General features: G+C 46.8%; 2 protein-coding genes across 3 annotated transcripts in view; one reads left to right on the top strand and one right to left on the bottom strand.

Annotated features, from left to right (window-relative positions):
* The first annotated feature begins 1,697 nt into the window (after positions 1–1,697).
* On the top strand, positions 1,698–13,693 carry ZDHHC23 (zinc finger DHHC-type palmitoyltransferase 23). The gene is made up of 5 exons (XM_047099942.1): positions 1,698–1,903; positions 2,384–2,655; positions 4,645–5,355; positions 6,846–7,013; positions 9,118–13,693. Exons 2-5 carry the CDS (start codon positions 2,504–2,506, stop codon positions 9,383–9,385), a joined length of 1,299 nt encoding a protein of 432 aa, XP_046955898.1. The 5' UTR covers positions 1,698–1,903; positions 2,384–2,503; the 3' UTR covers positions 9,386–13,693.
* A 715-nt stretch (positions 13,694–14,408) lies between these two features.
* CCDC191 (coiled-coil domain containing 191) overlaps positions 14,409–18,294 on the bottom strand; it is an 89,457-nt gene continuing 85,571 nt past the window's right edge. Inside the window, exon 17 of one of the 2 annotated variants that reach the window (XM_047099855.1) lies at positions 14,409–15,643. In XM_047099855.1, the coding sequence (XP_046955811.1) occupies positions 15,499–15,643 (145 nt within the window). In that variant the 3' untranslated portion in view covers positions 14,409–15,498. The remainder of the gene's footprint in view (positions 15,644–18,294) is intronic. The other variant, XM_047099854.1, reaches the window with a different exon arrangement.

The raw sequence follows: 18,294 nt of genomic DNA, 5'->3' as shown, positions 1-18,294 counted from the left end.
AGAACCACGTGCTGATTTTAAAAACGAGAGGATTATGTTGAAATCTGGGCACTTAGTGGCCGATCAAAGGAATACTTGAACTAAGCGTGGCTTTAGCTTAGCACTCTTTCATGGTGGAAGCGAACCACCTGGTTGAAAATAATCTGTGGATTACTTTTCAGGAGCCATATATGTCTTCACTTACTCATTCACGTGTGTAGCTTGTTTCAGTTGGGAAGTTATAACCAGACACAAACTTTAGCTCTTCAATAAAAACTTTTGGGGGCACTGTGTCCCAGTACTAGTGCACTGACTGAACTTCTAGGCCAGACAGAAGCTTTGGCTCTTTCACAACAATTTTTTAGGCATGTATGTCTCAATATGATGTCTTTGGAACAAGAGAAAGATAGTGCCGAGTAATTTGTATATATTCTTACTGTTTGGACAATTGCTTCCCTTTAGTTATATGTTTCTTTTTTCCCCCAGAGTCACCAAAGCCACCTGAGATAGCTAAAGTCATTTTTGAGATGCCTGTAGAGAATGAAAGTATTAACTTCATTACAGGGAAAATGGATTTCTCTGGGTGGTTCCCAACAAACCTACATTGGGGTACCAGTGTACTTACCTGGGGTTTTTGAAAAAAGGATTTATGAAGTGTTTGGCTGTGAGTAAGAGTCACCGGATATTAAACTTGAAGACTTGTTCTCTGTTAAATTCACAAAAATGATCAGTGGCAAGCTGAATGTTTTTGTGATGTTATTTAAAACTTGTACTTCATAAACATACCTCAAAGGAAATTAACAAAGTTGCTTTATAGATTGACTGAACATGTATGCATGCAGAATTCAATTAATTGCATTTCAGCCTGTTAATGTAAATTGATACCAATAAAACCCAAATGTCTGAGTTGTAGTTTTTCTTTTTCTGTTTAAAAAAAAAAAAAAAAACCAAACAAAAATAACTAGAAACGCTGCTACAGCGAAACAGTGTATATGGGCCTACACTCTTAAAATTTTTTGCAAAAATAAAACCCAAAGAGGACTCTACGGTCATCTTCGGGCAATTTCATTTCAAATATGCAGACTGTTGGAACAAAAGTACTAGTAGGCCTGCCGGTCTAATGTAGAATCTGCTTGCCAGAAATCATGAAAATGAACAAGCTTTATAAATTAACAGCTCAGGGACGGCGATGGGCCTTTAAGGGAAGGCTGGAGAATTTGGGGGCGGTACCTCGGGAACAGTTCGCGGTGGAGATCTCCCCCTAAGCCTGTTGCCAGCGTCTGAATGAAGGCTGGCCCACCCACGAGTCCCCAGTACTTTGGGAACCCTCCGGGTTCCCGGGGTTCCCGTCTTTCCGTCGGCACTTCCCCCGGCCGTGGGTTTGGGCTTGCCCCGCCCACGTACCGCCCGCCCGCGGGCACCGGCGGGGCCGCACGGGGGCCGGGAGGGGCGGAGGTGCCGGGCCAGCCCTGCGCCTCGCCGCTGGCGCCCGCGCCCGGGAGCGCGTCCTCGGGTCCTCGGATCCCCGCGTCCTCCGGGCGCCAGGGCCTCGGGCTGGGGGAGGGGCCTCGCCGGCGGGCTCCGCGGGGCGGCTGGCGGCGCACGTGCGGACGGGCGGGGATCCCCGGCGCCGGAGGCGGGGCACCCGGAAGCGCGCGCGGACTTGCCACGCCGAGCCCGGCGGGCAGGGGGGCGGCGGGGAGGCGGGCGCACTGCCCGGGCCGCGGCCGGCTGTGCTCACAGGTGGGCGGCGGCGGCGAAGGCGCGGCGGAGCGGAGCCGGGGTCCTCGAGACTCCAGCCGTCACACCGAGAGCCCAGCGGCTCCGAGCTGGGAAGACGCGTCCGCGCCTCGGAAGGAACCGGCCGTTCTCCCCGCCACCTCGGCCTCTTTGGCTGCAGCCGCACCTCGGCCCTGGAGCGCAGGTAACTTCCTTTCCAAGGTCATTCTTCGGGCGGGGCGGCGCTCGCGGCCCGCCCACGTCCTCACGGTCGGCGGAGGCGGGAGAGGGGCGCCCTGCGCGGAGCCGGAGCGGTGGGGCTGGACGGCGACTCTGAGCGCTGCGCGGGCGCCTGGTGGCCTCCCCGGAGCCGGCTGCAGACGCCGGCCGCAGCCCCGAGGGTGAGTTTCCACCTGCGCCCAGTCTTTGGGCGGGGACCGCTCGGCCCTCCCCAGCCTGCACCCGCAGGTGAGCGCAGCCGCCCGCGCCCTGGCTGTCCTGGGCTGTGTGGTCGGCTGTCACCATGGGAACGGCTGGTGCCCAGACGGCTCCAGCCCTGGTGGGAAGGGACGGTGAACGGGGTTGGGAGCCCTTAGAGCTCCCTGTCTGGCCAAGCCGAGAGAGAAAAGCATGATGAGAACGAGACACCCCCTCCCCCTCTTTCTTCTCATTTTGGATTTCTCAGGCGTTGGCGGATAATCAGAGAGAGGCGTGGATGTGTTTACAAGATGAGTTGTGTTCTTTCCACCTTTACCTTCTGAGGGCTTCTTACCACTCATGGTGACAGGTGGAAATCGTGACACAGATGGGCAGTATGAAGCCAGTGAAGACAAACAAAGCGGAAGAACCTGAATTGGAGCCCCTGTGCTGCTGCGAGTACATAGATCGAAATGGGGAAAAGAACCACGTGGCTGCCTGTTTGTGCGATTGCCAAGATCTCGATGAAGGGTGCGATAGGTAAGGGCGGAGTGTTTCTTGATGCTGACCCCCTGGCCGTTTTGAGAACTACCATGCATACTTTAAGCTTAGCCATCCACAACACTAGAATTTGCTCCCGATGCTGTTTCCAAGGGTCTGAAATAGTCGTCTTTTATGTCAAGTGTGAGGGTTTTGTAAAGATGAATTATTGGGTAGTGCACAACTGTCTATTCGGCTCAGTTTAGTAGCACATAATTATTTTTTTCATTTTTAAAGGGAGAAGATGATGGAGAGAACAGGCAAATAAAGGGATAGTGGCAAGTTAAATGTATAAAAAAATAAAGTACAGACCCGCAGAATCCGTACATTTAAAATGAACACATTAGTACCAGAAAGTGCTTACATTCTCAGTGGTCTTAGCATCTAGCGACCAACTACTTGAGGATGGACTGCACCTGGCCACAAAGGGTCTTGAGGGCGGAACGATCACTTTCCTGCTGTTGGAACTGGTCTCGCCAGAAGGCCCTCCCTCCCCCAACTGGCTGTTTTCAGCATGGGCAGCAACACAGTCTTGACCGATATTATTGTATTTGGCTTTTATTTTCACCATTAATCCCCAGTGTTGGAAATTACTATCCAAAAAGATGATTTTTAACATCAGTGAGAAAAATTTTGTGCCCAACAGTAATAACAGGTTTTATCCATTTTCTAAATAATTATATATCTAAAAACTGTTGCCATATGGAAAGCATAATGTGGGAGAAGAATAAGGACGTTTGGGAAGTTGCTTTTCCCTTTAATAATTATATCTGGTTAAAAAAGTCACCACAGAGGAACATTGTTGACTTAGAGCTTGGTGCATCCATCTCGACATGAAAAGTGTTCTTGGGACATTGTAGTTTAGAGCCCTGAAGACCCCATAGTCCTTTTGTAATTTTTCCTTGATAGTGTCTGTAGTCTTTTTTACAGGTGTTTTTAAATGGACTCAGTCTAAAGTCCATACTGAGAAAATGGAGCACTCTGCTTTAATGAATGGAAAAATGATGCTGTTTCCACAACTTCCATCAGTCGAGACCACAGCTCTTCCATTAACCTTCCAGCTCTTCCTCTCTCCTAGCCCTTGAGACCTGGGCTGTTGCTGCGTTCTCTCCTTACCTGTCTCTGGAGATAGGCTCCCGGTCTTTCCACTGTCCTGCTGCTCAGTACCACTCCCATGTAGTTATCTCCCCTCAACGTTCAAGGTGTTGCCTTATGTTTCCAAATTGTCTGTCTACGGTCAGAGTTATTCCTTGAGCTGATCGTTGTCTTAGGAGCCCAAGTGTGCAAAAAATATGTACAAATACTGCGTGTCCACGAGGCTTAGTCGTTTTTCTCTTACCGCTTTGATCTCCACTCTTAGGCAGCCCCCTGGCCTTGCTGGACAGGTTTACTCTTTGGGCACAGGACAGGTTTGTGCTGTACATGTGCCTCTGCATTGGGCCGCCTCCCTGCCTCCTGTCCCCCCCAGTTCCCCACACCAGTGCCAGCCAGCCGTGGAGATCAGGCGCCGAGCCCACGTTTGTTCACAGAGACCCATCTAGTGACTCCACCCGGAAGTGTTTACTCTCCTCTGAGCACTCCTCAGTGTTTGCCCACAAGAGTTCATTAGGCGATTTTGCTGCTTTGTCCTGAGATTTCCTGAATTCCCATGTTGTCTTTGCAACTAGATTGTGAATTGTTTTGAGGATCTTAAGTCTCTATACGCCCCCAAACGTAAACAGTACTTGTACAGAATATGTGTGTATTCCTACATATTTGCTTCGTGGAGAAGTGGTTTTTAACTGTTACATTTCTAAACGGTAGCTAGTCTCTTTCGTATTAAAAAATGATACGTGATCCGAAAAGCTCATGTTTAGTAGTATAGAAGTAGAATACTTGGCCTTTGGCCTCTTTTATCATTTATCCTGCTGTTTGGCCTGTGGTGTTGAGTGTTTTTTTTGTTTAGCAAACCCCATGTGAAGTGCCTTCTTTTTGTGCTCTTCTGAATAGATGGATTACATGTAAATCCGTGCAGCCGGAGACTTGTGAAAGAATCATGGATACTATTTCCGATCGCCTCCGAATTCCTTGGCTTAGGGGAGCCAAAAAAGTTAACATTAGCATCATTCCCCCGCTCGTCCTACTGCCCGTCTTCCTCCGCGTGGCTTCCTGGCATTTCCTCCTGGGGGGGGTGGTTTTGACCTCCCTTCCTGTGCTGGCTCTGTGGTACTACTACCTCACTCACAGAAGGAAAGAACAGACTCTGTTTTTCCTGAGCCTCGGACTGTTCTCTCTGGGCTACATGTACTATGTGTTCCTGCAGGAAGTGGTCCCCAAAGGGCGTGTGGGACCCACTCAGCTGGCTCTTCTTACCTGTGGGTTATTTCTGATACTCTTAGCCTTGTACAGAGCCAAGAAGAATCCAGGCTACCTCAGAAATCCAGCAAGCAATGACAGACCTCTAAGCAGCGGCCAGACTGAATGCCTGACCAGAAAAGGGCAGGAGAAGACCAAAGGGTTCCCGGGCGCAGAATCGTCGGGTAGTCTCAACAACCGCACACTGAAGGATGAGCCTAAGGGCTCTTCCAGGGTGTTGGTTGGAAGCCCTACCAAGGTCAAGGAGGACTGGTGTGCCAAGTGCCAGCTGGTGCGACCAGCCCGGGCGTGGCATTGCCGGATCTGTGGCATCTGTGTGAGGAGAATGGATCATCACTGTGTCTGGTATGTTGGGAAAATCTGGTGGCTTGCAGAGTGTAAATTCACGTGAGACTCTAGCTGTGTTTGCTCCTCCTTTGCGCCACCCTAAAATCTCACTCGTTCCCAGCTTTACACCTTGCAGATATTTGTGTGTTGGCATGACATTCCCACTGAGTCACCAGCTTCCCAGTCTCACAGATGTAGTCCCCTCAGTCATTTCCTGAAGAGTGGTGGTGGTGTTGCTACTTTGCTTTTCCCTTCTGAGCTGCCCCTCTGTTACCTTCTCCTTCCTGCAAGAGAAGTATCTGCAGTCGATTGGTGTTTTTTTAAAAAAGAAGGGATCAGAATCCATATAGGCACGTTTCCCTGTGCTGTGCCTTTTGAACACAGAGCTCAAGAAAGTGTTCCCATATTTGTAGGTGACCCTGTCCCCTCACCATCCATCCTTTACCATTCTGATGACTCCTGGTCTGCATTGTTGAGGGAAGGCCCTACCAGGTACCAGGTACCTTCCTGTTTTGTTATTTGTAGAGTGGTGGGCGCTTTTTTTTTTTTTTTTAAGTTTTATTTATTTACTTTGAGACAAAGAGCAGGGAGAGAGCAGAGAGACAGGGAGAGAGAGAATCCAAGCAGACTCAGTGCCATCAGCGCAGAGCCTGACGTGGGGCTTGATCCCACAAACCATGAGATTGTGACCTGAGCGGAGATCGAGAGTCGGACACCCAAGTGACTGAGCCACCTAGGTGCCGTGAAAGTTGGGCTTTTTTGGTACCTTCCAGCTGGCCAGTGCCAAACTAGGACACCCATACTATATGAAGTGCAACTTTTGAAGACAGTGTTGCTGTTTCACTGAGTGAATCTAAAATGGTGTAGTTGATTCTGAATGCTGTAAGTAGTGCGTTTGCTGCTCTGTAGCTCTCGAGGCACTTGTGGTCAGGGAATTCTGCTTTTTATGGCTAGGATGCTGAGGATTCTGGTTATGTGGCCTGCCCCCTCGCCCATAGAAGGGGACGTAGGGGAGGAGGAGGGTGCAGCAAGGCCAGGAGGGCTGGGAGTGGACCTCAAGTCTGAAATATTTGCACCAAAAGGAGCAGCAAACAAGGGGCTCTTTGTGAGCAGGGTTTCTGCAGGCCCTCGTACACCTTTAGTCTACACTCCTAGATTCTTACATCTTGTTATGACCTGGAACTTTTTGAGGGATTTTTTTTTTTCCCCTTTTAAACAACAAGGCCTCTGTGAACAAATGGTTCCAGAGAAACATTTGGTGATAGTGGCTGTGGGGGAATTGGTCTGCAAACCTATAAACCAGCAGTTTGTTGGCCATAGAGGCAAGGCCCCCCTTCTTTTTCATTGAACTGTACTTGATCTACAACATTATATTACTTTCAGGTGCACAGTGTAGTGATTCAGCATTTATGTCCATTATGAAATGATCACCATGATGAATCTAGCTACCATCTGTATCGAGAACTTTTTAAAATGTTTGCTTTTTCTTCCCCCTATGCTGTTTTGAGGATAAATAGCTGTGTTGGAGAATCAAATCATCAAGCATTTATACTTGCCCTTTCGATCTTCTTGCTAACCTCGGCGTATGGGATAACACTGACCTTGGACACCATTTGTAGAGATAGAAGTGTCTTCACAGCTCTCTTCTACTGTCCTGGAGTTTACGCAGATTACAGGTGAGATGTGGCTGCCGTAGCACAAAGCCCCGTAGAAGAGGGAACAGATGTTGCCGTTAATGTAAGGGGCTGTGATTTGCTGCCACGTCAGTTTTTAACCAAAACATGGGACAGGTTATCGGATGCCGGGTATCCTTGAAATTGCCAACCGAATTGTGCAGTGGACAGGTGTGTTTCTCTAGGGTGCTGACCGTTGACCCTTACAGACTGAGGAACTAGTACGCTGCAGGGAGGGCTGGGCTCAGGCAGGGAAGTCCGGAGTCAGATGACCACGTGCATGGCCAAGGTAGCAGTAGTGAAACTAAAGCCATAAAGGAGCGGTCCCAGGGTATGTGTGTGGTCTATTTTGTCATAGATTGTCAAGGCAAGACAATCTTGCCTCCCTTTGTTGTGGCTTTCTCATGCTCTTTAGCCCTATCTGGATTTATTGCTTCTGACCCTTTTGTGATGTACTCACAATTTCTGTAACATTTCTTTACTTTGTAACCTCCATTGGTTTTTCCTGTTCTACTTTTTAAAATATCACCACTCATGATTACTGTGGTATCTAGGTCACAATTTCCTTTGTTAGGTTGGGGCACATTTATATATTGTGGAGATCTCCATGCTTTGTGGGAAGCCAGGGTTTTGCAGCTTTAGCCGCAGCCAGCCCCTCCCCAGAGCGCTGTGGGCCCCCTGCCTGTGTTCTTTGCGTCCTCTCTTCCACCTTTTCCTCTGAGGAGGATGCTGTGTGGGGTCTGTGGTTCCCAGTCTGAGCTAGGACAGCTCTGCCCCATGGTCCTTGTCTGTCTGTCTGTGTCTGTCTTTCTTTCTCTCTTTTTTCTTTTCTTTCTTTCTTCATTTTCGAGAGACAGAGTGTGTGCAGGTAAGGGCAGAGAGAGAGGGAGACACAGAATCCGAAGCAGGCTCCAGGCTCTGAGCTGTCAGCACAGAGCCTGACGTGGGGCTCAAACCCACAAACTGTGAGATCACGACCTGAGCCAAAGTCGGATGCTTAACAGACTGAGCCACCCAGGCACCCTCCTTTTCTTTCTTCTTACTTTTCGTTTTCAGAACAATCCCCGCTTTCCCTACATAGTGCCTCTGTGGAGGTATTTGTTTACATTAGTTTGTGGCCAGATCTCCCGTTGCTATTCTCCATCTAGAGGTTTGTGAGCATTAGTAGAATAGATTGGTCCTCCTCCTCAGGGCCAATTCCTTTTCTTTCTGTACTGAGAGTGTTAGTAGGTTGTGAAATGTGGGTGATGAAGTCCCAAAGCAGGGCACGTCTTTGTGTTGCTAAGCATGAGTTTTGTGAGCTTTCTGGGGGCCACTGACATGGAATGAGGAACATGGTCCGCCGCTGGTACTCACCCTCCATACAGGTGCTTCACGTCACCCCATTGAGCCTGGTTTTCCTCATCTCTGGTGAGTTAATCATCTCTGAGTCCCTTTCAGCTTAACAAATGAAGATTCCTTGGGATGGGTTCATTTCCAGCTGACCCTTCATTTGCAAATACTTGAAAAGAGTCAACTGGCAGACATTAATCAGTAGCCTCTCTTCGCAGTCTGACTGATGAGCTGAAAGGAGCTTTCTTGTCTGGTGTGATTTTGTTGGCTTGAGGAGGCTGGATTTATAGACATCAGGACCTGTAGCGGTTTGTGTCCATCAATGTTGTACTGATCGTACTGACAAAATGGGGATGCAGGGCCTTAGCACTGTTCCTGTGTTCCCACCCACAGCTTCCTTGAGGATGTTTGTAGCAGTATCTGCTCAGTTAAGAACGATTTTGGAATTGTTCATTCATTCGATAGATTCGGGATGCTGTTCTGTGAGGCACTGTGTTGGTCGCATGGGGGACACCAAATACAAAAATGTCCTTGCTACTGTAATACAACATTCTAGAAAAAGAGGCACCGATAATTATAGCATGAAATAGGACATGGGAATAGTTCTGTGTTAAGCATTCTGGTGTCCTGAGGGTGGAAAAGTATCTTCCAATCGGCATAACTGGGGAAGGTACCAGAGTCCTTCGTAACGAGTACTGCGCGTGTCAAATGTTAGAATGGTGCCACTTACCCACCGAAGAGATTGGTAGTCCTGACCTGCCCTTTCTCCTCCCAGCTCAGCGTTGTCCTTCACCTGCGTGTGGTACTCTGTGATCATCACGGCGGGCATGGCCTACATCTTCCTCATCCAGCTGATAAACATCAGTTACAACGTCACCGAGAGGGAAGTCCAGCAGGCCCTTCGACAGAAGACGGGGCGCCGGCTCCTCTGTGGGCTCATCGTGGACACAGGCCAGTACAACCGGGGCTTCCTGCGGAACTGGTACCAGTTCTCCACCCTGGGTGCCCACCCCTTCCACCACCCTGCCGAGGACATTGTCTGAAGTGCCTTCCGTGTGGCTCTGCGAGGGGCGGCCCCTCCCTCTGCTCCCTCCCATTGTACACTTCAGTGTCCACGCAGGATGTTTGTTTTTATCCCCAGTTTCCTAAAGGCTGTATAGGGCCATGCTCAGGTTTAGACATTGGACTGGGAAGAAATGAAGTTTCCTGACTTCAGCCTAAGCGATTTTTTTATTGAAGCAGTAAAAGAGCCATTCTTTTCCAGTCACCTTGTTAACTAACTCAGTCACCATGTGGAAAAGGATGTGGATTGTTAATGCACAGATTGATAGAAGCAGTTCCCATCCATTACTAGGGGAGAAAGAGTTTGGATTAGCGTAGTTTCCAGTCCCTCTTTCAATTCCTGATAGCCATGTGACCCTTAGTTGAGTCACCTCCCCGAGTCTCAGGTTCATCTGTAAAGTGGGGGTACTAATAGCACCTGCCCTGGCTTACCTCACAGTCGTGAGGGTCGTGCGAGGGATGGGGTATGTGGAAAGCACTGGAAAATGACTAAAGCACTCAACAGGTTTGAAGTATTATTGGGAAGGTTCGAAGACTGAGAAAACTGTTTATAGATCAGAATACTGAAGCCAAAAGTATCAGAGTAATCCACTTTCAGCTTTTCAGAATGGAAGAAAGATCCTGAAATACCATATTGTACAGTTATGGCAACTTCTCTCTTTGAAGTATTAGACATTAACTACTCAAACGGGGTAGAGGATGACCGGATGGATTTACACGATCTTCTGATCTTGAAGGGACACTTGATAACAGTTACGATTACTGGTCGTGTAGTATACGCTGGTCTTGAATTCAGGTGATGAGTCCTTGTTTTTCATCTTATTTCTTATACATTTATTCTCTTTGGATTTACTCTGCATAACTCCAAACTCCAATAGCCATTACTAATTTTTCCCCTCTTTCCGTGCTTCACCTGGGAAGGTGCTAGAGCACTTAGGATGAGGCTGGAAGAGGAGAACAGACACCCCATGGGGAGCATTTTACCCTCTTTCCTGGGTAGAGTGGCTGGTTACTATCAAGGGCTTGATTTTTTTTTTTTTTTTCTCATGGAAGTAATTCAGACACTGTCGTTACAGCACTCAGTTGCGAAAACCAGTCTTCTGGCATTCACAGTTCTTCTGGCATGACCTCTCTGAGGAATTGACTGACATCTTCCTACTTGCACATTACTTCTCATTCACCGTTCCCTAGACAAAAGTATCTCACTTGGAGAGAAGAAACAGGGTATATGTGGTTTCCACTAATTAATGGACTACGATTCCTCCCTAGCTCTTCCTAAAATAATAAGTTGTCTCTTTAATTGTATCTTTAAACTGAAAATGTACAGAAGATTAAATACTTATAGAGAACGGGTCTATTCTGCCATGGAATTAGGATAAGGCGATTTTGGATGGGGAAAATACCATCTTGAGTTATTTGGTTTTATACGTGTACTTATTTTGCAATCCCAAAGAAAATTCATGAGTCCTTAAATTTGCTTTGGCTTATAGCTTCATATAGGGGAAATATTGCCAGCTTTTCCCGTCTTTCTGTGCATGCTGCCGTAGTAAGAGGTTTATAAATGTCGAGAGGAAATACTGCTCCTTCCTGCAACTTTCCCTCTGGAGCTGGCACCATCCCTAGTTCTGCCATGAAACGAAGCTGTCCTTAAGACACTCACCACATTTTTATATCAGGCTGGTCGCTGCTCTCCCCAGAGATGGATTGTTTAACCAATGAGAGGCTCCGTATTCCCCTGGGACGAGCCAAAGAGCAAGTCTGGGGATGTTAGCAGTCTGTGGTTTCTACAGTGATGCCCTTGCCCTGGCCCAGAGTCAAGCATTCGTTTGGAGTTAACGTTGGATCTGATAGGACTGATTCTTTTCTGTGTGAGTTTGAGAGAGTAATGATGTCAGGGACAGCACATGTGGCTAGAAACCTCTGTTTGTCATCTCTTGAACACCAGATGTGTAGGCAACTGATTGTCTAAACAGTTGATGGTAGAATTCATAGAAATGTTAGCATAGTCGGTAATTTGAGCCTCTTGCTAAATCTTTAACAACCATCAAAACCAGACACAAAGAGGAGTAGTCCCCAAAAGACCAGGGTCATGTGGGAGGATTGAGAGCGACTGCCATCTGCATAACTGCGCAGCCTTCGAGTTTATCCGCATGGGGCCTCTCAGGCTCCCTCACCTGCAGGGCTCCTTATATATTATTCTGGCTGGTGGGAACTAAGAGGCTTGTTTTAAGTTCCTCGAGATCTTCATGATTGGTGTTTTTCAGAAGAAAGCTCAAACTTTTGAAAACTTCAGTGGTTGAGTGGGGGTAAAAGCCTACTGAAATATTTGCACTAAAAGGAGCAGCAAACAAGGGGCTCTTTGTGAGCAGGGTTTCTGTAGGCCCTCGTACACCTTTAGTCTATACTCCTAGATTCTTACATCTTGTTATGACCTGGAACTATTTGAGGGATTTTTTTTTTCCCCTTTTAAACGACAAGGCCTCTGTGAACAAATGGTTCCAGAGAAACATTTGGTGATAGTGGCTGTGGGGGAATTGGTCTGCAAACCTATAAACCAGCACTTTGTTGGCCATAGAGGCAAGGCCCCCCTTCCCATCCTCAGCCTGTTAATGAACATATTGGATATGGAGCTTTATAAATGAGCTTCTATAATCGTGGTCATGCCATTGTGTATCATTCCTAGGGAAGAGAAATGAGTCCATTTGGAGGATTTAAGGGAAAAAGTAGTTAAGGATCGGGATTGCATGAAAGGAGAAAGTCCTTCAGTATTTAAAATGTTTTTTATGATACCCAAAGAGTACTTTGTGGTTACGGCAGAGCCCCCTGAAATGAACTGACCTTTAATAAGCCTTAAGTGAGTTTTAGGGACACTGCTGCTCACCTCACCTCAGCCACCTCTGTGTCTGCTTATGATGCTGGAAATCTTTGCCATTCAAGTAGTGTTGTCCTTTGGTGAATGAAGTAATTGTTATCTTCCACTGTGCCACCTGCCTAGCAGAAAGGCTGCTACAAACTTTCTCTTATGCAATAGTCCTTGGTACTTCTAATATTTTTAGTAAGAGAAAATTTTCTATACTAGAATCTTCCACTGCCAGAAAACAATGCCAGTAAGGTTCGCTTGGAATACTGACCATCTGCTTAATAGACTTATTTCCTTTGGGTAGGAAATTAGCTTTTTATTACAAAACTAATATAAGCAAAAATACGACATCTAGAAGCACAGTCTTAACCAGGATGTTTAACAATGTTTTGTGAGCTTTAAGGGTCTCTTTAGATGAGGTAAGTAGGTTTATAGGACTTCATTTGAGCCATATTTTGGTACCCTGAATTTGAAAAAAAGAGAATTTCCTCAAACAAGCATGGGATGGTAGAGACTTTTGCTTGAGGCACTTGTGTGGAATCTGGTTTTCTGCCACGTTATATCAAACACTGCCAAGGTGATGCAGGGGGAGAATGAGAGCTGTGCTTCGTGCTGAATAAAATCCCCTATGTTCTCCCCGGCGTTTGCTGTGGTGAATAGACACTTCTTGCAAAATCAGCTAAATGTAATCTTGTTGCTCTTGGGCTGTTAACCTCACTTCAGTCGGCACCAAGTGCTTCACTGTAGTTTTAGCAGCAAAGACCCAGTGGTTAATGGAGACAATTTTCTTAGAGGTTGTGGCCATTTCTGGCTACATTTCCGAGTTGGGCTTTTGACTTCCTGCTGCTCCAGCCTTCCTGGTGGCACCTTTACTCCTAGAGAATTCATACTTTAAAGGCAAAGCTTTAAAAGCAGAGCTAGTCTGTTCTGGTTCCCAATGCGACAGACATCCTGTATTTCTTCCCACGGCACCACTGCCAAGACGTCACGTCACAGAACTTGGGAGCTCAACCTGCTGCGGGCCTGTGGTCTGGGGGGTTGGATGGTTTGAGTTGTTGGGGTGGTGGAGCCGTTTCACTTGATTACATTTCTGGGTCTGATGTTAGACTAAAGGACACCCAGGAATGTTTACTATTCAGTGTTTAATGTAACTGGCCCAGCAACGTGCGAGGGGATTCCCGACGCCAACTCTGGAGGCTACGGGCTAAACGTTTTGCACTGTTTTTATACTTGTGTTCATATCCTCTTATCACCTCAGACACAAGGCCTTTTAAGTGGAGATTTAAAAAATTACTGCCATTTATGTAAAATAATGTACTGTGACCGAGTTGCTTAAATAGAAAATAAAGTGCTTTCTTTAAGGGAAATGGTGTTTCTTAGTGTGTCTCCTGAACTGTTTTGCTGCAAGGGAAGCCTGTGTCAGAGCTGGGCGGCTGCTTTGGCCACTGAGGGGTCCCCGTCCTGTGACCTAAGTTACCCCTAGCCCTGAACTGTCCTTTTCCTGCTGGTTACATTTTCTAGTTTTATAGGCCAGGCATCCTGCTTATTTGGACATTCTGTCAGCAGTAATATTTCTAATCGTGTCTTAGGATAGTCCAGCAAGAAGCAGAGGTCACTGACAAAGTGATCTTCCCGTGTGTCTTTAGAAGGTTCCCGAAATAGGTAAAAAGTCCTCACTGGCCCAGTCACAATATGGGTTGCTAAAGACTCACTGTCTAATTTGATGCTTGAGGTGAAGGAGAAATAAAGGAACGCTTAAGAGAGAAAACCTAAGCTTTATGAGATTTACTTGGGCCCTTGGCATGTTGACTTAAGGGGCTCATCCTTCCTTATCTGCAGGCCTGGCACTGCCCTAAAGTTGATATTTGGCATCTGGGTGCTAATGGTCACCAGGGTTCTGTGCTGCACCACACACAAGGGTGGTGGAGGGTGATTTGGATGGAAAGAGATTAAGCACGAGTTCGTTTCAGTCCCACTTTCTTTGGTGCCTCTTGGTCTTAAAAAGAGTTTTTAGCTGACACCTGCATACTCACATGAAAGGATGTGTGGGGACAGGGACTCTGTAGGAGAAATAAAGTTCGGTCGAGGGCGTTTTGTCAGTTCTGAGTAAATCCTCACATGTGTTCCGGAGACAAAGGATGGGGGTGGCTGTGCCGGTGGCACAACGGCACGTCCCTTCTAGGGAGCGAGAGACAACAGCGGTTTCTTGAACAGCAAACGCGGTTTTATTTTACCAGCTTAAAATTTCCAGTTACCAAACAACAGTAGTGACCTCGGAGCTGCAAGGGGCCTTCTGGTTTTACTGGGTGCCCTTCTCTAGTATACTTAGATTTGTTACAGTAAACCTGTTGTTTGTGAGGAAGTGTTTTTTTCTAGCACGTAATTCAGACAGTCCACAGGAGAGCATTTTTCAGTGTTTATAGTCTTCTGCACCTTAAAGGTAAATCCTCCTTTGAATCAGAGAGAAGTATCTCCGTACGTGGATCAAACTGAGCTGAAGACTAGAAGACAGACCGGGTGTATTACCTAGAAGCCGCAGCTGTGAGCATGAACACACACGTTAACAAACTTCCGGACTGCTTCTGATGGAGCCGTTGGCTTTTGGAATCCCCTTCACGCTGGTCAGGATGCTCCAAAGGGAGGGATCTCCGATGCCGCAGTTTCTCTGAAATGAGGGTCCGCTGCCGGCCCTTTGCCACAGCTGCATGGAAGTCCGTCTGATACGTGCTTTTCCATCAGGGGTGGGCAGAAGGATGGGGCCTCGCAGCATGTCTGTTGCTGATGCTGACCTTCTAGATAACTGAGCACCTGTGACTCCTTTTCCAAATACTCACTACCTTTAATTTCTATCGAAGGTACATTTGTCAACGACCAATGTTAAACCATAAGGACACGTTTTCCTTCAAAGACTCAGGCAAGCAAACACTTGTCCCCTTTTAAAGTTTATGATGCTAAAAATATATAGGATACGTTTGAACAGTTGAACTTTAGACTGTTCTTCTGAATGCTCCTGCTGTGATAAATGCTTTAATGAATTAGCAATCCAAGAAGAGTCAAAGAAGGAAGTTAAAATTCCCCAGATAATTCCTCCAGTCCAAGAAGTATTTGACAGAACACAAAGCAGGCATATGCACATATGTGCGGATGGCCATCCCACACGCCGCACTGCGCGTGCACACCGTCTCCCAAGGACTCCTGGGACACGAGGGCCTGCGTCTGCTGCTGCCACGGGAGTCACGGTGGTGCGGGCATCTGGAAGTCCGGGAGAATTTCAGCTACCTTCCTGCGGAGTTGCTTTCGCCTTTCTTCTTTTATTCTTTCCTCTTTCATAGAGTTTGCAAACTTCTTCCACGTCTGAAATGTGATCCAGAGAATCCTCCTTTAAAAATAAAAAGTAAAAAAAGGTAAAACACCAAGGGAAAAGTTTACTTTCCATCAGTAGAAGAGTAATTCTTTGAATAAAATGTTATATAAGAAATACGGAGATCAGAATCGGAATTCAGACAGTGAGAAGTGCTATGAAGAAAATTAAGCAGTGAAACAGGATGGAGTGACTGATGGGTTTTTATTTTTCATCCAGGGGTCAGGGAAACCCTCTCTGAGGTGACATTTGAGTGGAGCACCCAGTGGCCTTTGAAAATGCAGGCCATGAGACATTCCGGGTGATGTGGTCACAGCCTGCACCTTGTGCTCAAGACAGAACCAGTGGACCGAGGGCTCCAGCAGCTAAACACCTCAAGGCAAAGATGCTGGAAACGCAAGTGCAGTACCACAGTCACAGACTGAGTCCCAGGCACTTAGACGTATGGGCATACTTCATTTTATTGCATTTCACAGATAGTGCATTTTTTATAAACTGAAGGTTTATGGCAGCAACCCTGCACTGAGCCAAGTCAGTCGGCTCTGCTTTTCCAATAGCATTTACTTATACTTCGTGTTTCTATGGTGCATGTTGGTTATTCTCACAACATTTCAGGCATTTTCATTATCACAGTATTTGTTATGGTGATCTGGGATCAGTGACCTTTGATACTAACATTGTAACTGGGGCACCACAACCCATGCACAGACAAGGCAGCACACTTAAGTGATAAATGTGCGTGTTCTGACTGCTCGACTAGCCGTTTCCCCATCCCTCTCCTTCACCTCAGGCCTCCCTATTCCATGAGACACAACAATATTGAAATGAGGTCAGTTAATAACTGGCCTCCATGTGTTCAAGTGAAAGGAAGAGTCGCATGCCTCTCACTGCAAATCAGAAGCTAGAAATGATTAAGCTTAGTGAGGAAGGCATGTCTAAAGCCAAGAGAAGCCAAAAGCTAGGCGCCTTTTGCCAAATAGCCAAGTTGTGAATGCAAAGGAAAAGTTCTTGAAATTAAGATGCTTTTCCAGTGAACACGGGAATACTAGGAAACCAAAACAGCCTTATTGCTGATACAAGAAAGTCTGACTAGTCTGGATAGAAGATCACACCAACCATGACATTCTCTTCAGCCAAAGCTTAAGCCACAGTAAGGCCCTAACTCAATTCTAGTTAGGCTGACAAGGATGAGGAAGCTGCAGAAGAAAAGTTGGAAGCTAGCAGAAGGTGGTTCCTGAGGTTTAAGGGGAAAATCCTCTCCATGACATAAAAGTGCACAGTGAAGCAGCAGGTGCTGATGTAGAAGCTGCAGGAGGTTATCTGGAAGGTCTAGCTCAGATCAGTCATGAAGGTGGTAGCCATGCTAAACAACAGATTTTCAACGTAGATAAAACAGTCTCATTTTGGAAGAAGACACCATCCAGGATTTTCTTAGAGGAAGTCAGTGCCTGGCTTCAGAGCTTCAAAGCACAGGCTGACTCTCTCGTTAGGAGATAAGGCAAGTGGTGACTTGAAGTTGAAGCCAGTGCTCACTGACCATTCCAAGAACCCTAGGGCCTGTAAGAATTCTGCTAAATCCACTCTGCCTGTGCTCTGTAAATGGGACAACGAAGCCTGGACGGCAGCACATCTGTTAACAGCATGGTTTACTGAATATTTTAAACTCACTGTTGAGATCTATTGCTCAGAAAAAAAGATTCCTGGCAAGATATGACTGCTGACAATGCACTCGGTCGCCCAAGAGCTCTGAAGGAGACGGACAATGAGACTAATGTTTTCATACCTCTTAACACAACATCCATTCTGCAGCCCATAGATCAAGGAATAATTTTGACTTTCACATCTTATTACCTAAGAAATATATTTCTTAGGGGCGCCTGGGTGGCTCAGTCGGGTTGAGGATCCAACTCTTGATTTTGGCTCAGGTCATGATCCTAGGGTTGTGGGATCAAGCCCTGCATCGGGCTCTGTGCTGAGTGTGAAACCTTCTTAAGATTCTCCCTCTCCCCCTGCCCCTTCCACTTTCTCTCTCTAAAATAAAAACCAAAAAATAAACATTTCTTAGGGCTGTACCTGCCATAGATAGTGATTCCTCTGATGGATCTGGGCAAAGTAAATTAACCTTCTGGAAAGGAGTCACTATTCTAGAGGTCATTAAGAACATTTGTGATTCACGGGAAGAGATCAAAATATCAGCATTTGCAGGAGTTTGGTAGAAGCTGATTCCAACCCTCTTGGGTGACTTTGTGGGGTTCAAGACTTGAGTGGAGGAAGTAACTGCAGATGGGGTAGAAATACCAAGAGAACTAGAATCACAAGTGGAGCCTGAAGATGGGACTGAATTGCTGCCATCTCATATAACGCTTTAATGGATGAGGAGTTGCTTCTTATGGATAAGCAGAGAAAGTGGTTTCTTGAGATGGGATCTATCCCTGTAAAGATTCCAAGAAGACTGTTGAAACAACAAAGGATTTGGAATAAGACATAAACTTTGTTGATAAAGCAGTGGCAGGGGATCAGAAGATCGACCCCAATTAAAAAAAAATTTTTTTTAATGCTTACTTATTTTTGAGAGAGAGTGCGCGTGAGCTGCGGAGTTGCAGAGAGAGGGAGACACAGAATCTGAAGCAGGCTCCAGGCTCTGAGCTGTCAGCACAGAGCCCAGCGCG

Source organism: Lynx rufus, unplaced genomic scaffold, assembly GCF_022079265.1.
Source record: "Lynx rufus isolate CCGP_SWC_20201006 ecotype Redwood Valley unplaced genomic scaffold, mLynRuf1.p SCAF_5, whole genome shotgun sequence".
NCBI classification, from domain to species: Eukaryota; Metazoa; Chordata; class Mammalia; order Carnivora; family Felidae; genus Lynx; species Lynx rufus.
Note: the sequence above shows the minus strand (reverse complement) of the source record. Positions and strands in the feature narration are given on the sequence as shown.

What these genes read in the sequence shown, in the direction of transcription:
- ZDHHC23 (XM_047099942.1), top strand. Translation starts at nt 2,504, where the DNA reads ATGGGCAGTATGAAGCCAGTGAAGACAAACAAAGCGGAAGAACCTGAA. An exon ending in CTCGATGAAGGGTGCGATAG is followed by an intron (nt 2,656 to 4,644) that starts GTAAGGGCGGAG and finishes TCTTCTGAATAG; the next exon opens with ATGGATTACATGTAAATCCG. An exon ending in ATGGATCATCACTGTGTCTG is followed by an intron (nt 5,356 to 6,845) that starts GTATGTTGGGAA and finishes TGCTGTTTTGAG; the next exon opens with GATAAATAGCTGTGTTGGAG.